The following is a 23,985-nucleotide window of genomic DNA, read 5'->3' on the forward strand; positions in this document are numbered from 1 at the left end:
CAAACACAGTCACATTCTGAGGTGCTGGGGTTTGGGACCTCAGCATATGAACTTGTGGGGGCCACAGCTGAGCCCCCAGCGCCGTGATGGCAGTGAGCCAGGTGAGTTGTGGGCAGGTCTCGGGGCCGTGGCCAGAACTTCTGGCTTTCTCCCGGCAGTTCTACAAGAAGGAGCAGTGTCAACAGATTGTGTACAACCCTGAACTCAGAAGAACTCAGCTTGAACTCGGATGTTCCTTTGGAGGCCAGATGCCTCTTCATGGTGAAGAGGGGGAAGAAATCCGAGGCCACAGAGGGCAGGCATGCTTTTATGGAAGAAACTAAAATTGCCCTCCGTGCACCATACCAGTGAGATCCACAGTGCGGTCACAAGTTATTTGATCTTTGCTTATAATTACTTTTAACACTTGGCGTTTTGGAGAATACTTCTGAATCTTCTTGCTAATTACACTTTACTCTGTGTGATATCTTTGGGGCCCCTTCCCTCATGAAGTCCTGCTCCTGTGGGGCAGCCCCCCCCCCCTTTCTGTGACGTGTCTGAGTCACTTGTGCAGGCTCAGGAGTCTGTGAGCCAGTGCCAGGGACCTTGGGTGTGGACTCATCACAGAGTCAGACCCATCACGGGGTCTGAGTGTTTCCTTTGAGACCATCGTTGAGAAACTGGATAGGTGTCTTGGTGGAAGCCGAGGTCCCCAGGGAGCCTGCGAGTATGTCTCATAAGTCTTTGGACAGCCACCTGATGGAAGACACTGTGACTGTCCCCATTTGGGGCTGGGCTGGACTTGAGACCCTGCAGTCAGTTCCCTGCAGTGAACCTCTCATTTGTGACCCCGTAAACCACAACCTTGGGTTCTCACTAGCTCCCTTATTCCTGAGCATCCTCTGTGGGCCTGGCACTTTCTGGATGCTGGAGACACAAAGATAAGGCATCCTGCCCCCAAGGAGCACACCGTCTTTGGGGGGCGTGGTTCTATGGTGTGGAGCACGTTACACTACAGAGCAGGGACACTGGGACTGGGGAGGCCAGGCACACAGGGAGAAGTTGGGGGCCTTCCAGGGGAGAGACAAGATGAGCGGAGCCCCACACGCAGTGAGGGGGTGGGGAGCGGTGACGAGAGACCCTCTGGGCCGGCGAGGCGGGGAACACAGGACCTGCGAGCCAAGACAGGGGAGAGTTTCGCTCTCGGAAGAAGGGTGACTGCCATCTGCTCAGGGATGGTGAGCAGCTTGGACAGACTGGGACAAACATAGCAACAGTGATGTGTGGGGCCCCCATATGAGAAACCTCGGTGGCAGTGGCTGCATGTACTTTTGTTTCGCTTTTTTTCCCCCTGAAGCAGAGCCTGGAAGACTTTCCCACTTTAGCCGGACGCTGGGGCATCTGAGCAACCCCAGGAGCTGGGTCTCTCCTGCTCCCCTCAGCCCTGCTGCCATTTCCACCTGTTCCCGTGTGGGCCACGTCTCTCCCAAGCTCCTGGCCCTCGCCAGGTGTCCCATTCTATTGGAACCCTGTTCTTCGCGTTGGCCTCAAGCCGATGCACTTTTGTTAGCATGGTGGGCAAGAACAGGCAGATTCACAGCAGGTCCCGTAAGACGTTAGTGCCCCAGTTGGCCTTCTCCATTCATCCGCCATGGCTCGTCTGCCCCCGCTCATAGGGCTTGTGACAACTGTCTCTGAGGGGAGCTTGCTCTGGGCGCAGCGCGCCCCCCCCCCCCCCCCCCCCGCCCCGGGCCACCCACAGCCCTGTTCAGGCGAGGGAGGAAGGCCGTGCTGGGGAGGCTGGACAGACAGTGCTGCCGACAGCCGCCTTCACCTGCTCTCTTGTGTAACCTTCAGCCACCTGCCAGCCACCATCCCTGGGGGCAGTCGTAAGGGACGGGAAACCAGGATCACAGCAGCTTGGTTGGCCCAAGCTCGCACAGCTACAAAGCAGCGGTCAGGACGTGAACCCAGATCCTTCCTATTGTCTTCCAGACTGACTGTCAGTCAGTGGGTTTACTGTGTGCTGTCAAATACCTAAGTCGAAACAGAGTCTCTTTAATCTATTTCCCAACAAAAATGAGGACCCTCTGAAGGACATGGGGAAAATAGTTTTAAAACAATGTGTTCTGTGAAAGCCGGGTCAGGTCAGGGATTTACCTGGTTTGGCACATTGTTTGTTGCCTGTCCCTGTGACGTTTTTCCTTTGCTTCTAAATGTACGAAGGCTTTTAAAAATATACTTAACGTTTTCTGAAGCTTCAAACCCTTGGGATTGCTGCTCTCATGGAGTAATCTCATGGTGTGCTGTAATTTGCCTCAAGCGTTATTTGGAATTTCCAGAGCGTCCTATTATTTTTTTTTTCACGGGCTTTTTAGTCCTTGATCTCATCACATCCTGGAAGTTTCTGGGAGTGAGCGCCTTACCCCACCCCACAGCTGTTGCCTGTTTATAAACTTTCTGTATATTCAACTTTGGTCAGAACTATGTGGGTGAAAGGTCTGGTATTTCTGGATGATTCTGGCTAACCCAGAATCTGTTGGTGAGACGGAAAACGAACAGGAGAATGGTCCCCATAGGCATGACACGTGGGAGGTGATTGCTAGTCCCATGGTGGGAGCCAGCCTCCCTCAGTTCTCTGAAACTGAGTCCTCATCCTCCAGCCTGATGCAGAAGATCCTCTTGTTAGACGCCAAGAACCTTAGTTATGACACTTTTTGTCATGCTGTTTTCTCTTATTTATATAGTAGAGAGTAGGATGTTTTCAAATAAACCCTCTAAACACGAAATCCCGAAAACGCATTATTTCTAAAATGCCGCACCGTTAACAGCCTCCTAGCTGGTTATATTACAAAGCATGTTGCAACAGCTAAAAAAAAAAAAAAAAAAAAAAAAAAAAAAAAAAACTGAGCCAAAATGTGTTTCCATAGCCCATATGCTGAATTCTGGCATCTTTATACCTTTTTCAAGCTGTCGTCAATTAGTAAAGAAATTAATGTCTGTCTTTATGTCCTTCATAAAGTTGAGCTTGTACATGGATGCTGCAGAGAGCTACAGCGGAGGGCGGTTTCCTTTAGTGGAAGGTAACTCCGTGTGGTTGTAGCTGGGGAGACAAAAACATGCTGTTCCAAGGGTCCGTGGAAGGAAGCCTGGACCATCAGCAAACACAAGAGGAGGAAATGGCTTTTGTTGAGGGAAACAAACTGTTTTTCAGGCCAACAAGCTGTGATCTCGGACTTTTTGCCATATGCACGGTTCGTAAAAAGAGAGCAGAAGACAGAGGCGGAACGCCCCTGGTCACACGCTGTCCTTGCCCTGGTGGCACACAGCCCCCGTCTCGCCTGGATCATATCGCCTCCGTAGCCCCTTGGCCCTGTGACTCTGAGTCCCCCTTCGTCCCTGCTCCCTGCTCTCGGAACCTGACGAGGACGTTTTTAGCACAAGTGGGGTTGTGTAAGCTGATAACCGAACTCGTTTTCTTGATGGCAGCAAATGGCCATTCGGCTGCTAGCTTAAGGATGCAAGTTTACTTTTAACTTGTCTTTGGTCTGAAGCTCTTACACTCATGCAATATGCCGCTGCTAATGGGGTTTCTGCTTATTGGATGTCACAGGAGCACGGAAAGCAAACGAGACCTTCCTTGGAAAACAGGCCTCCAAACCGTGATCTCTAGAGCCGGAAGGCAATTCGGGGACGTGGGCATTCTCATCCCAGTAAAGCACTGAGGTTAAACACTGGAATCAGACGGTGCAGCACCATCTTGAGAAAGTTGCTGGAACAGGAAGACTATGGCTTGATGACATAGGCAGCCTCTGAGCTGGTTCTCAGTCACCTCACTTTTGGGTGCATTGGGTATGGCCCGTGCAGTCACACAGATGCCACCTGCACCGGAGTCCACTTGAGTTAACCCAGTGCCTGGGTTATTTTATGAACCCTTGTTTGGGTCACATGTAGGTTCTGTGTTCTCTACCAAAGGTGGAGGACAAAAAAATATATATGTGACTTGAGCTATGTGTTCTTCAGACCAAAAGGACATTTCCACAGGGTTCTTGCCTGGAAACCAAGTGGGTTTTCCACCTCCCCCATAACAAACAAAGGCCCGGCTCCCTGTGCACACAAGCATGTGAGAAAGCTCAAATTTCCACACTTTGCTGGCAACAAAATTGTCCATTTGGAAAGCATTTTTGGTTCTATGGATGGAGACTCCCCAAAATAGTCCTATCTTTTGATCTAGAACTCCCATTTTGCCAAGTCAGTCCTAACAATTCTATAAATGTCTGTAAAAAGATGTTCATCTCATTGTTATTTATAACAGCAAAGATTGAGGGCAATCTCAGTGTCTCACCCTTGAGAATAGTTAAGTGAGTCTTGATTTTATCCCCCCGATGGGATATCATGCAGTCAGTAGACATCACAAGTACAAATTATGTAACAAGGGCGCCTGGGTGGGTCAGCCAGTTGAGTGTCCAGCTCTCGATTTCAGCACGGGTCATGATCCCAGGGTCTTGGAATGGTGCCCCACATCGGGCTCCACACTGAATGTGGAGCCTGCTTAAGATTCATTCTCTCTCTCTTCTCTCTCTCTATCTCTCCCTAAAATAAAACAAACAACAGCAACAACAACAAACCCCAAATTATGTAACAGTGGGTAGGGGGCTATTGATATAGTATGTATCAAATTACGAATCAACTCTAGGCTCCCAGTGCCTCGCCAAGACCAGGCATACAGCAGGCATTTAGGCAACATTTATTTGGTTGCTTTTCTGTCTTCCTGCAGCAGCCCTGTTAGAGAAGGCCTGTCCATTAGCAGGAGTGACCTCCTCCCCACCCCACGCCCCAGCACATGCCCTTTGGGACTGGATGTGGGAACAGTGGGGGTTGACTGAACAAGGAGTCACATTATGCTCCCTGGTTGTTCTTGCCAAAAGGTACAGCCGTGGCCGCCTCCACCTAAACCTTCTGCCCTTCGTAAGGCATGCATCCTGGGTGTCCCAGCAGGAGGCTCAGGCCTGACAAAGGGCACTCGAGGGGCGGCTGGCCATAGGGAAGAGCATGAGTCTGTGGGTTGTTAAAAAGAGCCATTTAGGTATCATTCCACAGTTTGACGTTTTTCTTCCAATGACGTGTCTTAGAGGTCTTCCCAGGTCAGTTCACACAGTTCATGCTGGCAAGCCATTGAATTGAGAACAAACTTTTTTTTTTTTAATGTTTATTTATTATTGAGAGAGAGAGAGAGAGACAGAGGATGAGCATGGGAGGGGCAGAGAGAGAGGGAGACACAGAATCTGAAGCAGGCTCCAGGCTCTGAGCTGTTAGCACAGAGCCCGACATGGGCCTCGAACTCACAAACCGTGAGATCATGACCTGAGCCGAAGTCAGACGCTCAACCGACTGAGCCACCCAGGCGCCCCAAGACCAAACTTTACTGATAGTCATTTCTGGTCGGCGAGGACAGGAGTGGGTTGTTTTTTGTTCGTTTGTTTTGTTTCTTATTTCTGCAGCTAATACTTAGTGATCACTTCCTCTATGCCCAGCCTGAGGACTCTGTGCAGATTATCTCAGTCAATCTTACCAACAATCCAAGTCGGGTAGGGTAATTATTGCCCCCTGCCTTGTAGCTGAAGGAAGTTGAACACACTGCATGACGCCTTACTATAACGAAGCCAGATTTGACCTGAGGAAGTCTAACCCCAGAGTCGTCCTACCTAACCCCATACTCCACGGCTACCTCAATGCTTGTTGGTTTCTCCCCAGACGTGGGGCTGGTGGCTACCATAGGGGACAGTGCAGCCACGTCTAGCACCATCCTGCAGTCACACTGCCCGGTGGCACAAAGACCTTGGTGCCCTGCAGCCGGGATGGCTGGGGAACACTCACTCCACAGGGCGCTGGGCTGGCAGCGGCAGGACCACGGCCCATCCCTCCATGCTGGGAGATGAGCAGCGTGCCCAGGTGGTAAGGGTGGGCAGAGAGGGCCAGAGGGCCGGTCTCTAACCTCTTCACAGGCAGGGCCAGCAGGGATCAGGGGCTCCAGCTAGCAAGACCCCTAGGATCGTGGCAGATGGCTTCTGCCAAAGGCCTCCCTTTGCCTGTCCATTACCCTGACAAGACTGAGTGGGTGGGGAAAGCCTGCGGCCGGATTCCAGGCCCCCAGCCTCCACCTCTTCACCGTTATCACCCGGGACGCCCACCCCTCATTAGGAGGTAGGGATTTGATTCAGGAAACAAGACTTCCTGGGGTATGGCTTGCCCCTGCATCTGCTTGAGGAATCAACAGGAAAGATCTAAATCATCATTTCCAAACTTCTAGGAACCAAGGGCACTTCTGACGTTGGTCTCCCTTGCTGACATGTTAGTGCATAATTAATGCTAGTTTAGAGGAGTGGCTGATTTCACTGTATCCTGTGCTGGAATTGACAACACCACACATGCTTCAGTGCAAAGAATGCAGAGGTGCCTAATAATGACAGTAAGCATTTACTGAGCACTTCCTGCGTGCCACATACCTTACACTCATGCCCTCCCTTAGCCCTCATGGCGCCCCATGGAGTGGGATTTGTGAGTGCCCCTCCCTGGAGGTGAGGAAGCCGAGCCTTTGGAGGCAAGGTCACCTGCCCCAGGTCACAGGAAGGCAGAGCTGACTCCAGCCCTCCACCTTAACCCCAGTCTTCTACTGCCTGGAAGCCTCTGGCTTTTGCCTGTTTCTCTTTACGTTAGACGGTGATCCTGCAGGTTAGAGTTGTTATCACGGGGCTCCTGGGGGGCTTAGTCAGTCGAGCATCCGACTCTTGATTTCAGCTCAGGTCATGATCCCACGGTCATGAGCTCGAGCCCCGTGTGGGGCTCTGCAGTGACAGCACGGGCTTGCTTGAGATCGTCTCTCTCTCTCCTTCTCCCTCTGCCCATCCCCTCCTTGCATGAGCACGCTCTCTCTCTCTCTTAAAAAACGTGTGTGTGTGTGTGTGTGTGTGTGTGTGTGTGTGTGTGTGTGTTTGCGTGTATACATATATGATCTCACGTCCTGGAGAAATGAATCTGCGCTTCTTTTAAGGCAACCCACTTCACTGTGCGCATTGCCCTTTGTTTTTTCAAAGTAGCCCTTGGCCGAGTTTCAATAGAAGCTGAACTTGGGTTGCAGCATCGCTTTGTTTTTATCAAGCAACTGAAGAGCCCCACGTGGGAATTTCTGGAATCGGGTGGAGGACATGGCAGATTGAACTTCATGTTTTGGAAGAGGGGGAGAAAGGTCTGTTATATGTTAAACCTGGGAATTTTTAGTTTGCAGGAAGTCGAGCTGAAAGGTAGTTTGATGCTTCGTCTCTAAGAAATCCACGGACCAGCTGTCCTTCATCTCTTTGGAGAGCTGGTTTGTGAATTTTCTCCTCTGAAACCGTATGTGGGGACAGGGGGCTGTGCTGGCCTGTGCTGAAGACCTATTACATGCCGGGCATGCTGTGCGATTTCACTGATTCCCCCGACAACTTTATGAGATGGGTACGTGTCTTCCAGTTTTACACTCAGGCAAGAAACCGGACATAACCATCCTCTTCCAATGTGTGTCTCATTCCCTTGCTTTGTTATTTTACCCTTTTATCACCTAGGTATAAGACTCTAAAAAGATACATTGTTGGCTTTTCCTTGGGTTTTTTTTTTTAGCTTTTATGTAAAATAGCTGAACTGCACACTTCCCCAGTCTTTCATGACTTGCTTTTTTCACTTTATATTTTGTTGCTAAGTTTTGACCATGGGGCTGCGTGTAAGCTTTAACTTACTGCTTTGACTGTAGAGTAGTCCCCTTTGGTACAAGATGTCCATCCTCTGGCTACGACCACAGGCTGTTGCACAGTCGTATTCCTGTCTCCTGGGGCACGCACGTAGATTTCTCTTGGGTGTATTTATGCCTAGGGTAGAATTGTTGGGTTGTTAAGCATGAAATTTCCACCCTACAAGATGCCCAAATGTTTTCCAAAGTGATTGGACCGGTTTCTCCCTTTCCTGTAGCGTATATGAGCTGGTGCTTACATTAGACTTAGAAGTAGGGGTTTCACGAGGGCCCTCTCCTTGCCCTTAACTGTGCCTGCTCCTCTCTGGTAGCTCATCCACAGCTAACACGCCCTCTGGGTTTTGGTAGCCGTGACTCCCACATCTGGCTCCTGCTGGTCCAGCCACAAGGTTCTCAAAGCCAGAGGCTCCACAGTGACCATCTGTCTTGTTGGTCTGAACCACACATCCTGCAAGGGCCCCGCCCACCTGGTGATGGCTGACCTCTTGTGGGGTGGCCAGGAATGCAGGGCTGATACCCTAATTGCAGTGGGAGCAAGGGTCCGTCCTCCTATCAGCCTGATGTCCCCAGGAACACCAAAGCCAGCTCTCTGGAGCCTAGGCTCTGAGTCAGCCCCACACCCCTCCCGTGGCTGCCTTGCCCATGGGAGGAAAACTCCCCAGGAAAGTCAGGAGCGGTTGAAATCACTGGGCTGATGTGAATAAATGCAACGGCCTGCTAGATAGCTAATCGCCTTGGATCTCTCTGGGTGATGGGGAATTGGGCCAAGGCCAAGACCAGAGCTCTTTTCTTGTTAGTTTGTCTTTCCAGAGCTGGTTTTTCTGGCAGGCTGAGCAAATCCTGCGGGGCCACCTGTGTGGCCTGTGGGAAGGCAGCCACCTTGGAGGGTGGGGGGCACCTCCAGAGCAGCGGAGTCGAGAAACACGGAGAGCTCCCTGCTTGTGCAGAAACCCTCACACAGGATGGGAGCTGGGGCAGTCAAAGCCTTGGGCTCTACCACAGACCCCTCACCAGAGATGCCAGGGTGCTGCGTCCACACAGAAGGTGGCAAAGTTGGGAGCTGGGGCCCGTGACATCTCGTGGAAACCGTGTTATCATTCTAGAGTTGCCTCGGTGACATGCGCCTTTCAGAAGGCAGAGGGACTGATGCAGGAGAGCGCGGGTCTGATGCTGACACCTGTATCCACAGGCCCCCATTTTAAGTAACACCTGTATCTCTTCCCTTGATGGTAAAGGTACGGTGTGGCTTACCAGCTCCACCACTCTGAGGCTTCACTCGGACTTCCTTCCCAGCGTCTGTGGGCCTCAGTCTGCCGGTCTGCAAGGAAAGCGGATGGTGCTGCCAGCCGGCCTCTAAGCCGAAGGCTGCCCTCCTCCATGTGGGTGGAGGTCAGGTCAACGTATCTTTTATTGGGGAAAGTCTGTGGCTCACTGTGTCTTCAGTCCCCCTGCCCTGGGGGCGGCTCCACACCCCGACAACTCCCTCCCTCCACCCGGAGATGAATCTTTCCCTCCAAACTCCTGGCAGCCGGAGCCAAGGCGGCATTGGGGTCCCTTATACCCAGGGGGACACAGATGTAGTCAGTGGACAAATCCTTGGACAGCATTTTTCATGATGGTCTTGTGGCAAAAGGGATCAAGTGAAGCCAATTTTTAAAGAAATGCACATGTCACTCTTCTTTGTGAAACTGTCCTCGGTGCCCCTTCTCTCTGAGTAGATGCCGCACCCAGACTGTGGCCCCCGCCCCAAGGCAGCACACTTCCTTCCTCCCACCCGGGGTCCTTGCCCACTCTTTCCCCGGGGCGGGGGCGCGCTCACCCTGCCCTTCCCGGACCCGGCCGTTCTTCCCAGCTCAGCTCAGATGGCATGTCCTCGAGGCAGCCCTCCACCAGGCAGGCTGCCGAACCTCCCAGAAACGTGCCTTCGTGTCTGTAAAGCTTGCAGGGGCACCTACAGAGTCTGCCCGTGGTAACACGTGTGAACACAGTTTGCTCATAGACACGAGGTGTTCCGCGAACGTCTGTTGCTGTTTTTCGTGGTTCAATTCAATTTAGATATCGGTCTCTGCCCAGCCTGGATGTTCCCACCGTGCCCCGCTCTCAAATATTTGCGAAGGCTCTCAAAGGATGCCTCCCAGCGCCCCTGTGTTTGCACGTGTACAGGCGCTAAAGAGCTCAGCCGCTTGGAGAGTGTGAGCCACCCCGCGTGAGACACCGCCAATCAGCCACTCCCAGGACTTGCCTCAGGTGTGAGCAGCTCTGGGCACCAGCTCGGAGGGAAGGTGCCAGCGGTGTGTTTTCACAACGGGTCCTTTATCCTATCAGGAAGGGCTTTTCTTTTCATGCCATCAGCTTCCGAACCTTCTGCTTCCTGCCCAGGTTTTGCATGGAGCCGTGACAGTCACAGCACTGGATTCAGAGCCTGGACCCCACGCTGGAGTCCTTGGCGGCCTCTAATGCACTGGCAGGCCGAGCATGAGGGTGCTAGAAAATGGGGAGATGGATCCCTCACTTGCAGAGTTGCAAGGATCAGATGGAATAAACTCTGGGGAAAGGGCTTTGTAAATTATGAACTGCCGTGTGAATGTCAGGTGCTGTTATTACCGCTTTGTCAACACCTACACTCTCTTCCCTTCCTTAGGGCTGTGGGTTACCTTTTCTTCTATAACAAAATGACTACTGAGTAGAACTGGTCCCCTAAGAAAAGGGAAGTGGGGTGTTCATTTCTTTCTATTCTAACGTTAACAGGATGATCAGCTTTCTGGATCCTTCTCATGGATTTTTTTTTTTTTTTTTTGCACGTGGTAGGTAATAGCATGGAAAATAGAAGTATTTTGTATGAGACAAAGAGAGACTGGGATTATTTAATCATTCAACAAAGAATGGCTAAGTGTTTACTTTTCATCAAAAACAAGGCTAGAGTTTTAAGGGTAACTAAGATTGGTTTTAATCAGGTGTGGTAAGTCACAGAGACACAAAGGTGACTGTCATGAAGTAACAATTTATTATATTCAAGGGCACCTGGGTGGCTCAGTTGGTTAAGTGTCCAACTTCGGTTCAGGTCGTGATCTTGTGGTTTGCAAATGTGAGCCCTGCATCGGGCTCTCTGCTGTCAGCATGCAGCCTGCTTCAGATCCTCTGTCCCCCTCTCTCTCTGCCCATTTCCCACATATTCTCTCTCTCTCTTTCGAAAATAAACAAAAAAAGAATTTATTATATTCATAGATCCCTAGAAACAGGAAACAGGGCACCAGGCAGGGTCACCCAAAGAGGCACCAGGGTCATCAGGAGACAGAGAGAGTGAGGGGAAAGTGGGGGCAGGAAACTTGACTGTGGTTTCCGGGGGAACAGGTGAGGCGGGAGAAGAGGCATAGAATCGACTGATTTGAATAATTTCAGCATGCTCTGGGGCTCAGGGCTGTCCCTAGTTATCTGGTACCTAGCCCTGGGGTGATTAGGGCAGGGGGTTAGTACCCTGGAGTGTGAGAGCCAAAGAGGAGGGGTCCTGGGGTGAGTGGGCTCTGGAAGGCTAGCTCACAGACGAGTTCTTTCCCATCTCTAGAAATTGGCTAGCCCTAGGAGGGACAGTCCCTCTAGGGCCAGCAGTAACCAGGGGCTTAAGTGTCAAAATACAGAATAAAAAACATAGTACGTAGGGAAACCAGGCAAACAAGACAAAAATATGTTGGATGAAGGTCTGTGGTGCAGGGTTCTTTAAAAAGTGAGGGGCACCTGGGTGACTCAGTCCATTAAGCGACTGGCTTTGGCTCAGGTCATGACCTCGCGGTTCGTGGGTTCAAGCCCCATGTCGGGCTCTGTGCTGACAGCCGGAGCCTGGAGCCTGCTTCGAATTCTGTGTCTCCCTCTCTCTCTCTGCCCCTCCCCCGCTTGTGCTCGCTCGCTCTCTCTCTCACTCTCTCAAAAATAAATACATTTAAAAAAAGATACAAGGGAAAGAAGAATTTGAATTGCCCATGCAGACTAGTGCTCAGTTTGCTCAGTCTACTCGGTGGGAAGGGAAATGAATCACATCAACTGTAAGTGGAGTCATGGGGTTAAATCTCTTTGATGAGTGGCCATTATGGAAATACTGCCTACAATTCATGTGAAAGGCATTAATCAAGCACCTACCTTCCGTGGGGTCTGTGCACGGAGCCCTGGGGAATATGCAGATGAATAAAATAGGATCCTTGCTCACGAGGACAGCCTGGCGAATGTGGGGTCCATGCCTGCCGAATCTCCTCTTTCGTGTCTGTGGCAGACATCACTAATTACTCACAGCCTTCTTTTCTTCCCAGTCCAGCCAGACTCGCCTTAGAATCCTCCAGAGCAGAGTGCAGTGGGGGGTCAGCCACTAATCAGGGCTTTTGTCACCCTTGCTCCAGGGGCCCTCAGTCTGTGGTGGGGGGATGCTGGAGGAGAGAAAGGGGGGAAAGTCTCATCAACCCATGTTTGATGGAGACCGGAAGTGCTTTGGGAGTGTGGAAGGGGAAAAAATCACACCTGCATCCAGGGGATTGCAGCAGACATCATGGAAGTGATAGGATTTGAGTCTGGTCTTGAAGGACTTGGCTCCTGGCCTGGTGCAGGAGTGAGGGCACTGTGGCAGAAGGGCTGTTCCATGAGAGGCACGAGGCAGGAAGTGGATGTGCTTTGAGGAACAGTGGGCAGGTGGTTGGCAGTGTGGCTTGGAATGTGCTTTTTGTGGAGGCAGAGGGACGAGTGGGAGCCTTTAGCGGAGGCCCCGAATGCTGGCCTGGAATGTGCAGACTGAGTTCTGAAAAGTGGGGAAACTCTGGCCACTTCAAGATCAGAACAGTGCCCAGAAGACAAGGCAGAGCAGTGCCCAGCAGGTTGGAGCCGGGAGAGCTTGAGGAGAGGGTGGGCAGTGAAAGGCAACAAGGGTCTCACCCCCTGCGAGGGATGTGGTTGTGCAAACAAGAAGACTGGTTCAGGAGGCTGTGCATCTGGAAGTCTGGAAGGATTCAGGGACCAGCTGGATGTAGGGATAGAATGAAAGTCAAAGACCACAGCTCTGTTTTGGCCCGAATGATTCAGAAAGATGATGGGGCCGTGAACCACCATGTGGAACCCAGGAGGGGAGCCCGTTTGAGAAGCAGTGTAGGGGCCATGTGACCGTCAGGAATCTTTAGGACCAGGGGATGGCAAGACAGATCTGCAGCTCTGGAAAGAGCCTGGAACCAGAGACTGTGTGGCTAGGAGACATCTTCATTAGGAGGAGAGCCAGAGCACGGGAGCCACAGACATGAGCAAGGGCAAACCTGGGGCGTGACCAGGGCTTCCTGCACCTAATATGTAGAAAGGATGGGCAGATACTGTCATGTTTAATAATAGGGGCTAACTCACAAATAAGCAGGCCGGAGGAACTAAACAGAAATCCAGAAATAGACTAGATTCAAGTGAAAAGGGAACTTTCATGTATGACAAGAATGAGCTCACCATGAGGTCATGAAGGACTTTTTCCTGAATTTTGTTAAGACAATTAAGACCCATCTGCGTTTTGGAGCTTGATAGAGGGGAGCAGTTACGACATTGTGAGTATCGTTAATGCCACTGAACCGAACGCTCAAAGTGATTAATGTAAATTTCATGTTATGTACAACCACAAAAAAAGAAATGAAACCGTAAAGTCACAACATATGACTGAAATGAAACCGTAAAAGAACTTACAACATGTGACTGACCTCCCTTAGAACCCTGAGGTGGAGAAAGCCTTTACAGCCAAGAATCAAAACTCAGAAGCCATGAAAAGAAAGGATTGATCGTTTGACTATTTAAAAATAAAACTCTTCTGGGGCACCTGGGTGGCTCAGGTTAAGCGTCCGACTTCGGCTCAGGTCATGATCTCACAGTTGGGGAGTTCGAGCCCCACATGGGGCTCTGTGCTGACAGCTCAGAGCCTGGAGCCTGCTTCAGATTCTGTGTCTCCCTCTTTCTCTCTGCCCCTCCCCCGTTCATGCTCTGTCTCTCTCAAAAATAAATAAACATTAAAAAAATTAAAAGATAATAAAACAAAAAGAATTAAACTCTTCTGCACAGCCACACACAGCATAAACAAAATCAAAGTACAAATGAATAACTAGCATATAGAAAGCTCTTAAGTACCAAGATGAAATGTAAGACCTTAACAGAAAAAATAAGCAAAGACATGAATTCTCAGTTCACCACAAAAGAAATACAACTTGTTCCTGAGGAGATGTTCTATCTACCCTTTCTCTCTTATCTTACTGGTAAAAATCCAGACTCGCTTTGTTGGCAAGGCTGAGAGAGACCAGCCTTCTCCCATCTCTGGCCGATCGAGGAAAGACAGTGTGTCCCACATGGAGGGAGATTTGGCAAAAACTACCAAAGTGACACACACACGTCCTTTTCAACCTGGCAACCCCATGTCTAGACTTACGCCCTGAAGGCGCATCTTCCCCATCATGACATCTCCGGGTTATTCATTACAGTCAACTGTGTAATCAACAAGAGATTGGCTCTTACACAAATAGTTTGCAATAAGAGACTGTCTGAAGAAACTTTCATTCACTCACAGAAGGAGTACCACGCAGCAGGAAAACAGAATGGAGAAGAGTTCTGTGGCCTGGTTGTGGTGCGGAATAATCTCCAGAATATGCTAAAAGTGGGGGGGGGGGGGGGGAGTTGTAGTAGAGTCACGTGTGGCGTGCTACCTTTAATGTAGGAAAGGAGGGAAAATAAGCATAGAAAGATAGATAGATAGATAGATAGATAGATAGATAGATAGATAGATAGAAGGTGCCTAGGTCACTCAATAGGTTGAGCACCCGACTTTTGATCTCAGCTTAGGTCTTGATCTCAGGGTTGTGAGTTCAAGCCCCACCTTGGGCTCCAGGCTGGATGTGAACACTACTTAAAAAAAAAAAAAAAGATCAGGGCACCTAGGTGGCTCAGTCAGTTGAGCATCTGACTTCAGCTCAGGTCATGATCTCATGGTTTGTGAGTTCAAACCCCACCTCAGACTCGCTGCTCTCAGTGCAGAGCCCACTTCAGATCCTCTGTCCTCTCTCTGGCCCTCCCCTGCTTGCGCACTCTCTCAAAAATAAATAAAACATTTAAAAAACGTATCTTAAAAAAGACGATTTTCATATTTCTGCAAAAAAGAAACGCTTCGAGGAAAAACCAGAAAATGACTAGAGCGGTGAACCATAGGGAACAAGAGGGAAAGATCGAATAGATAGGCATAGAAGCAAGATGTGGCTGGCTGAATCTTTTTATAAATTTCTAACTGTTGTAGCAGGTCAATGCGTATGTATTCGGAAAAGAAAATTAAATTGAAAAGCGAAACTTAGAGCTGGAATCGAATTTATTTTGAAATTAATGAATCTAATTGTGTATCAAATTAGAAGCACACAGAGAAAATAATTATGACACATTTGTAATAACTTGAACTTGAAAAATAAGACTCTGGCCATATCATTACGGAACTATATTCTAAGGACTGCGGGGTGGGGGAGGGGAATGGGGGATTGTTGTTCAATGGGTGTATCAGTCGGCTCGGCTGCCATGACAAAACACCAGAATAAGCGGCTTAAACAGCAAACATTTATTCTCTCACAGCTCTGGAGGCCTGAAGCCCAAGACTGAGATGTGGGCAGGGCTGCTTTCTTCTGAGGCCTCTCTCCTTGGCTCGCACATGGCCGTCTTCTCCCCGTGTTCTCACATGGTCTCTCCCCTGTGCACGTGCTCCTGATGTCCCCGTGTCCAATTCTCCTCTGCCTTCAAGGACACCGGTCAGATAGGGTTAAGACCCACCGTAATGGCCTCTTTTAATGAGATCCGCCCTTTGAAGGCCCTGCCTCCAAATACAGTCACGTTGTGGGCTGCGGGAGTTTAGGAGTTCAACACCAGAATTTTGGAGGGACACAATTCAGCCCACAACCACGAGTGTAGGGTTTTGGTTTGGGACGTTCTGGAGCTGGACGGTGGTGATAGCAGCACGAGACTGTGAATGTACTCAATACCAGTGAACCGTGTGCTAAAAAAAAGTTAAGATGGTACATTTTGTGTTATGTATATTTTACCACCATAAAAAAGTAAATATAAATTTAAGAAGGGAGAAAAAATCCTCAGAGGGGCAAGAGAGTAGAGGGTGCCACTGAGCAGGTGACAGAACTGGTGTGCAGCGACCCCGCGTGCCTGCCCCCGGCGGTGGGGCCGGGACACCAGGGCCAGGGATTCGTGGCAGTAAGTCCTTACCCTTTCCATCTGTGAAATGGGTGCTGCCATCATTATTACCGTGACAGGTGCCTTGCAGAGGTGGCAGGAAGGGTTTGGGCAGATACCCTGGCTGTGTGGCCCCTGTTCTTTTTTGTGATTTTCAAATACTTGCATCAGTGGCTTTCAGCCTGAATAAGGAAGCCGCAGCAGCGAGCAAGCTGTTTCTATAGCGACTGATGTCCTTCAGAGAGGGAAAACGTGGAGAGACCCTAAGAAAAGAACAAGGGGGAACGAACAGCCCAGAAACGTGGCAGATAATAAAACCCAGGAGGAATGCACTGTGACCTAGTTTTCCTGCGGTTTCGTCGAGATTTCTGGCAAGTTGCACCTGACGATTTCATCCTAACGCATATCTGTCATGTTAGCGTCACTGAAAGCTGTAAAGTGAGGTGACAGGATGCAACACTTTACCTGGTGAAAGGCTAACACTGAAACACAACTGTGAGGATTAAGAAAGTGGGAAAAGCCCAGAAAATTCCGAGCCCCATCAATCTTAGTCCCGGCCACTTGGTGGAAGATCGGGCCTGGTGAGACTTGGTGCACCTGTCCTTTTCTTTCTTCCTTGGAAACAAGGAAAGCGTCCTGGCCGCACGGGCAGGCTTTGTGCGCTGGCTCGTCACCTCCTGGTCGTGTGATCTTGGGCAGGTTCCTTAACCGTTCTGTGCTTCAACTTGCTAAGCTGTAAAATGGCGAGAGGATTCCCACGTCGGACAGCGGTTGCAAAGAAAGGATTCAAGGGGCGGGGGCGGGGGCTGACCCATTCAGGTCCTCAGTAAAGAGTGGCTGGTAACTCCTGTGGGGAAGTCACTGAGCTTGGGCTTTGTCAGCCTCCCGGTAACTGTGGTTCTCTCGTCTCCCTTTCCCTTCCAGTTGGCCATGGACAGAGCGAAGGGGAGAGGATGGTAGTGTCTGACTTCCACGTTTTCATCAGGGATGTGCTACAGCACGTGGATATCATGCAGAAAGACTACCCGGGGCTTCCTGTGTTCCTGCTGGGCCACTCCATGGTAAGTAGAGCACAGGAAGACCCGGCCCAGGTCAAGCTGGATCCCCAGCCTGGGGTGTGAGGTGTGATACCCCAGTGATGGAGAAGAGGCAGCCCCACCTCCCCACCCCGGGTGCTCTCTGCCTTGCCGGCACGTCTGCCTCTGCGTGCCCCGTACTTGGAGTTCCCGGGAAATTTAGTGCTTAGGACGGACCAGGGCAGAATCCTGGAGACAGCCCCAGACAGAGCTGTCAGGGGCCCCTTCCTTCCCATCAGGGCCCAAGGCTCCAGGAGGCTGCCTGCCAGTCCTCACTGAGGACCTCTGGTGTGGGACCTCTCAGGAAACCAATGTTTCTTCCGAGCTCTGTCGGCCCCTCAGTGCCATTTCACAGGGAGGGCCCCCAAGGGCCCTTCTCCCCACAGACCCACTTCTCAGAACGGGGCTGCCTCGTGGGTCAGTGAGAAGCACAGGGGAAGCTCCCTGACCCCGTGTTCCTGCCCCAGCTTGTACAGCACAGATGGGAACTAGGGACATAGTCTCCCCAGGGAGACAGTTCCTTAAAAGTCACCCAGAATCCTTTTAATCTTTCAAATGTGTAAAATCCTCTAAGAATCAACCAAGTGTCATCTTTAAATCCGTGGTCCTCAAATTGGTGGCCCCAAGGGCACAACCGGACACGTTGGCTGGCAGAGAACTCTGAACTGATCCAATTTGGATGTGGGGTAGAGCGGGGGACTTTTCACTCTGGGGCAGGGATGCTGCCCCTTCATCACAGCCCGTCTTGCTTCCGACATTTGATACCTACCTGGGTTCTATAAGCATTTGCAACTTCAGCTCTTGGTTCCACTTACCCTCAGCATCAGCAAACAACCAAGACCTCATGATTTCAGCACCATTCGTGTTCACTAAGTATTTTTCTTGGAACCTAATCTAAATTTCTGGGACCTTTACTGAACCAGGAAGAGAGGGGAAAAAAAAAAAAAAGTATCGTGATCTCTTCTTCTAATCAGATCACAAAAACACAGATCTCATATTAAGCCTGACGGAATGGCTGAATTGGGGGTCTGCCAGCTTTTGGCTTGAAACGAAGTAGGAATGTGTTATTTAACTTGCAGCCCACAAGCAGGAACCTTATTTATATCTCTCTGAAATGTTTGCTCTTGGAAAACCCAGAGAAAAAAACATGTGTAATAAAATAATTGCAGATCCAGTTTATCCAACATTCCGTGGTGTCTATTCCAAGGTAGACCTCGTCAGGGCTCCGGGCCAGGACTGTAGCTCAGGATGGTGCTCCTTAGAGACATGTGTGCTGGTGAAAGCAGCCTCCGCGCATTTTCCTTTGCAGGGAGGTGCCATCACCATCCTTACGGCCGCAGAGAGACCGGGCTTCTTCTCCGGCATGGTCCTCATTTCGCCTTTGGTTCTTGCCAGTCCTGAGTCTGCAACAACTTTCAAGGTAAGTGGATTTCCAGTTCTGTGCCAGTCCTGCACTTCTGGGGACCCGGAGCGTCCACTGATTAGCTAGAGGCTGGGGAGAAGGGCTGAAGTCCGTTCTTGGATGTCACGCGCTACGGGGTGAAGGTGGGGACACATATCAAACGCTGTTGCCACTGGGGTTCTGGATTTTCTAAAGTCAGGTGTGGTTTTTTTCCAAGAGACAAAATTTGAAAAATGAGTTCCTGTTTGCGCATATTTTACTGGTGAGAGTTAAAAAGAGAAAAGGGGACACACGTGTTAGGAATCCAGCCAAATAACCTTTGTTAACAAGTCAAGTGCAAAGCTCAAGCTGATTTTCACTGAATATTTACCAACTTCAACCAAAAGTGCATGGTGAGTGGATTTGCAGGCAATTTGTAATTGCGACACAGAGGTGTACCCACTGTGGCTCTGCTCCAGCCCAGAGCATCTTTCCCTCTGACTCTAATGATTCATTGCTTTGTTTCATCCATCACTTTGTTTTTCTGGTCGTACTGTTACACAGTGGTACACAGGTATATGTTCTTGGATTCTGGGGCTCTGACCTACTGTGACGAGGCAAGTGAGCTGACAAATACAGGTGACCCTTGAACAACGGGAATGAACGACGTGGGCCCACTTACACAGAGATGTTTTTTCGATAAACATAGCACTGTACTGTTAATATATTTTACCTTCCTTACAACTTTCTTACCAACATTATTTCTCTAGCTTACTTTATTGTAAGGATATAGCATGTAATACATAGAACATACAAGATAGGTGTTAATCAACTGTTTACATTATTGGTGAGGCTTCCCGTCAACATTAGGCTATTAGTAGTTAAGTTTTGGGCAAGTCAAAGTTACACACGATTTTAAACTGGATGGGGGGTGCGGCGCCCCTAGCCCTCGAATTGTTCAAGGGTCACCTGTACCACCTAGAAGTAGAACAGGTGTTTTCTCTCCCTGAGAAAAGAGATGAAACCATTGTCTCAGCAGGACTGCTTGTTGGGAAGCTGGGGTGGGAATGTTATGGACCCACCTTTTGGGGGTTTAAGGAGAGCATAACTGAATGAGAGTGGAGAACCCAACCCTGTGGGTCCCAAGGAAAGGGTTGATCTCAGGTCAGCGCCCGGTGGGGCTGCTGCCTCCTGAGCCAGTTGTCAGACTCTCAAAGGGCTTGAAGGGAGGGGTGAGGGGTCACGAGGCCATGGGGGACTGGGCAGCCATCAGCCCACAGCTTAACCCTACTTTCCCTGGCCTCACAATCAAATGACAGCAGGGCCATTTAAATAATCGCCTTAGCTCTGATGCCTGCAATATTCTCCTGAGGACCCAGGCCAGGGAGCACAGTACAGGGAATGAAACCTTATAAAAATGTTTTCAAAGTGTTGCCTCCAGCCCACAGCCAGAGATGGGTTGGGAGGTCCCGTGTACAGGCTTTTGGTTAGATACAGAAAAACGTCACCAATTTGAAATGGGGACAGGCTAAACAAGAGAGAAACCCGGAACTATCTGATAGTTTAACCAGAGAACAATGATTTACTCAATTTGCTGAAGAATAGAATTTTACTCCATTGTAAGGAAATCGCCACCCACTTACTGAAGTCAACTATCATGAGTAAATTTCAGTGCTGTGTGAGAGGACAGCAGTGGAGGCAGAAGCCACCCTGGCGTGGAAAGAAATAAAGGCAATTCACAGAACCACAGGGAACGAACGCACAAATGGGCTACTTCCCGGTCATTTCAACACGCAAGAGGAGGCATGACCTCCTGGACAGCTCCTGCCAGGATTGTAACTCGAGGCCAATTCACTCAAGGGTCCTTGTCCAAGTAGAATAAGCAAGATCAGGATCACAGAGGAGCTACATCCACGTGGTCTGATTCAGGAAGTTTTCCTCTGTTCACTGAGTGTCAAACATGTGCTGTCCTGTGCTGTCCCAGGCGCTAGGGAGAGGGTGCGACCTTATTCTGTGAACAGGGAACACTGAGGCTGCCGCAGGGTGAGTGACTCCCCAGGATCGCACAGCTTGTGTGATTGATTTGAATCCGGGGTTGTCCATTCTCCATCTAGGATGTTTCCCCACGGAAGAAAATAGGTGTGTTCTGCCGTGGATGTTTTCCCTTAGAGACATGCTGGAGAGCATGGGGCTTTCCGGATACAGTGCACAAGGGGGTGATGGTAGCAGGGCCCGGAGGTGGGCCACAAGGCTTCCTCTCGGAGTCACTGGCGGAGGTGGAACTTCTGGGCGAGGCCACCGCCGTGACCTCTCCGAGCCCTGTGCTAATAGATCACCTTGTCACATCAGGAGCCAGCCATCCCTGGGGGGTGCTGGTCTCCTCTTATTAACCGAGACAAATTGGATTTCTTGTTGCCCCCAGACCTAAGGACACATCCTCCCCACCATGAAATCTGTTGCTGCCCCTGGGTCTTGGGCAATTTTGCCTGACAGACTCTGTGATTCATTTGCCTACCCGCCCCCAGATGACTTGATTACCCCGCACACATCTAGTCTTGTCTGACAACCTTCCTGAAAGAGTTTAGGAGAATCTCTGTTTAAAATTTAAACATCGTTAGAATATCACATTCATACACTTCAAACTTTGAAAGATGAGGCTATGCAGCAAGCAGCCTCCCGGCCCAGGGGAGGCAGACAGCCCGAGTGTCCATCTCTGCCCACGCACCCTCCATTCGTTCCTGTGTTTCACACAGATGAGAATACACCTCTCTGTGCTTTCTGTAGGCTTTGTTCTTTTGGTTTCCTTTTTTGTTTTTGTGGGTTTGGCTTTAATTTGGTTGTTTTACTTAGCGATACCTGTGTGGCTCCTTCCCCATCAGGTTTAAGGAGAAGAGCTCGGGATAGGTCCTGGGTTGGGTGAGGTCTGTGTGTTCCAACAAGTTCTCAGGCACCACCCCCACCTGAGAAAACTGAGGCAGAGGAGCAGGCTTCCCAGGGCCAAGTCCTGGCCTCATGCCTCCTCTCCCAGAGCTCAGCCCGTGGACTGTTCCAAGGATTTATTTGATGGCACCAAACTCCTGCTGGAGAGATTCGCAAAAGCATCAAAGCAGGCAGCATGAGGCATCCGAGTCTTTGAGTATAGACAGGCATGTGGAAGATGACAGCCCCACCCCCTGGAATGTAAGAGCACTAGATCCCCCTGCCAGATACCCCCCCACACACACACCAGACCCTGCACACATCTGGGTCTTACCTCTGTGTTCCCTTTTCAACAAGCTGGGGTATATTTAGCCTGGAGAACAGACAAGGAGAACAGAGGCTTCTGGCCCCCAAACACGGTCTGTGTTTAGAATGTGGTTGCATAAGGGAAGTAACAGCGGGAGAAATTTGGACACAACATCCAGTGTATCAGAATGAGTCTCGGCTGCTTATGAGGCCATTTCATGGGGACCGGCTCCATGTCCCAGACCCTGGGGGCATTAGGGCTGGAGTCGTTCCTGGGTATAGAGGTGAAACCCTTGACTGCCCAGCTAGTATGGTGTGTGAGCTAGAGTTGGACGTCCTCACTTGGCCTTGCCCTGGGATAGCAGGCAGCAACGTGGGACAGATCACAGAGCCACTCCCTTCTCTGGGAGCGGGGGACACCCCAAATCCCCCTGGGCAGTGCCTAGGGTCAGGACAGGGGCTCAGCCTGCCAGGAGGGTAATCTTGTAAATGATCTTCTCTGCTTCTTGCCTGGACGCTGTCCCTTGGGGTCCAGGGTCAGGGATGCAGGAACTGGCCCAATGCTTCCAGATGCTTCTACTCCCTGTCAGCCAGGGCACCTGGCCAAGTAGAGAGAAGAGGGCCGCTATGAACCTTGCACACGGTACATGATTCGTATTGTCTCATTTCCTTTCCGTCACCACCCAGTAAGGAGAGAAAACCATTCCCAATTTACAGACAAGGAAACGAGGCCAATTGTCTTGCTCAAGGTCAGCTTGTGCCCCAGCTCAGGCCAGAGAGCAAAGCAGGATGCTCCCTTTACCCCAAAACATGCCTAAGGTCAGCTTCCCTTGACTTTAGCCCAGTTCTCATCTGTTTTTAGTCACTAGGCTCCAAAAGGCCCTTGGGGGAGTGGAGGGACTGGGGATGGAGGGAAAAAGGGCAGGAGCATGGGAAATTGCCACTCTTTCAAGTATATTTAAAGTTAGATCCAGGGACCAGGACTTAAACTGTGGTCATGAACTGGCCCATGAATCTGGCAGCTACGAGGCACCTTGGGGAGTTGTTACCTCTCTCCTGTAGGTGCCTGCGCCTGTCGTAGCTGGGGTTCAGACTTCTAAAATATTTTTTTAACATTTATTTATTTTTGAGACAGAGAGAGACAGAGCATGAACAGGGGAGGGTCAGAGAGAGAGGGAAACACAGCATCTGAAACAGGCTCCAGGCTCTGAGCGGCCAGCACAGAGCCTGCTGCGGGGCTCGAACTCACGGACCACGAGATCATGACCTGAGCCAAAGTTGGATGCTTAACCGACTGAGCCATGGGGTTCAGACGTCTAAACACTTGGCATTCAAGGAATGAGTCATCTCCCCCCCACATCTCTGGGGAGCCCCTGCTATGTGTCAGGCATTGGGCATTCAGCAGTGAACAGGTACTCGATCCTCCCCAGCTTGGCCTGCAGAAAAGGCACGGGGCACTTTCTGGTCTTGGCGGGTCTGACGGTGCACTCCCTCCACCAAGAAATTCTGGGCCGACCCTTGCATGGGTGTCACCCTCACAAAAGACCTGGAGTTTTGGCCCTTTTTGCACAGGTCAACTTGTTGGAGCCACTTCAGAAGATAGTGATTACAATTCCCTCCCTCATGTCAAGTCTTTCACGGGCAGAAGCTTAAAAATGATCTTAGGGAGCCATTAAATCCTTTTGGATCAATAAAGGCATTTGTGCAAATCACTACTATTTAAAGTGATGGGCACTGCACTTAATCCAGGAATGCCCCAAGGGCATGTCAAGGCCCTGTGACACACTCTGGTCCCTCACTCATCAGGAGATGGGCCTCACTTCTGGGAGAGTTGTCCTTTTTTGTGGGTGCACTAACTTGGGGTTCTGGCCGTGACCGTGATGCCTGTGGCAAAGCTGCCGGTCACATACTTTTCCCGAAGTCTTCATTCGGAACAGCATCAGTAAGTGCTCTCTCTTCAGTCAACCAGCAAGGATTTGTTGAGCTTCTCCTGGGGCCAGAAAGCAGTGGGGCAGTTAGAGTTGAGCCCTGTGGGAACCAGGTTTTGGGTAACCCCCAGAGCGGCCCTTAGAACTTTGTTTCATTGTCCCCATTTGAGAAATGGAGAAGCTGAGGACCACAGGCTTTCTTGGTGATTCAGAACCAGAGTTCGAATCTAAATTTGCCTGGCTTCCAGTCTCCTGTTTCCAGGGCTGGGGTCTGGTAACTTTGTGCCCATTATCTGTAGGTCCCGCCCCCCCCTCCCACCCCGGTTATCCTCCGGTGATGAGACTTGGGGTCCCTGCTAAACCAGCACCACTGGGGGCTCTAAGGTGGCACAAACCCAATTTCAC

General features: G+C 50.4%; 1 protein-coding gene across 7 annotated transcripts in view; it reads left to right on the top strand.

The window, feature by feature from the left end:
* The window catches only part of MGLL (monoglyceride lipase), a 169,085-nt gene that overhangs the window by 118,168 nt on the left and 26,932 nt on the right, over window positions 1–23,985 (top strand). For all 7 annotated transcript variants that reach the window (XM_043588285.1, XM_043588284.1, XM_043588287.1 and 4 more), the window contains 2 exons: window positions 16,895–17,031; window positions 18,356–18,466. In XM_043588285.1, the coding sequence (XP_043444220.1) occupies window positions 16,895–17,031; window positions 18,356–18,466 (248 nt within the window). The remainder of the gene's footprint in view (window positions 1–16,894; window positions 17,032–18,355; window positions 18,467–23,985) is intronic.

The sequence above is a fragment of the Prionailurus bengalensis genome, chromosome A2 (genome assembly GCF_016509475.1).
Source record: "Prionailurus bengalensis isolate Pbe53 chromosome A2, Fcat_Pben_1.1_paternal_pri, whole genome shotgun sequence".
In the NCBI taxonomy this organism is placed as follows: Eukaryota; Metazoa; Chordata; class Mammalia; order Carnivora; family Felidae; genus Prionailurus; species Prionailurus bengalensis.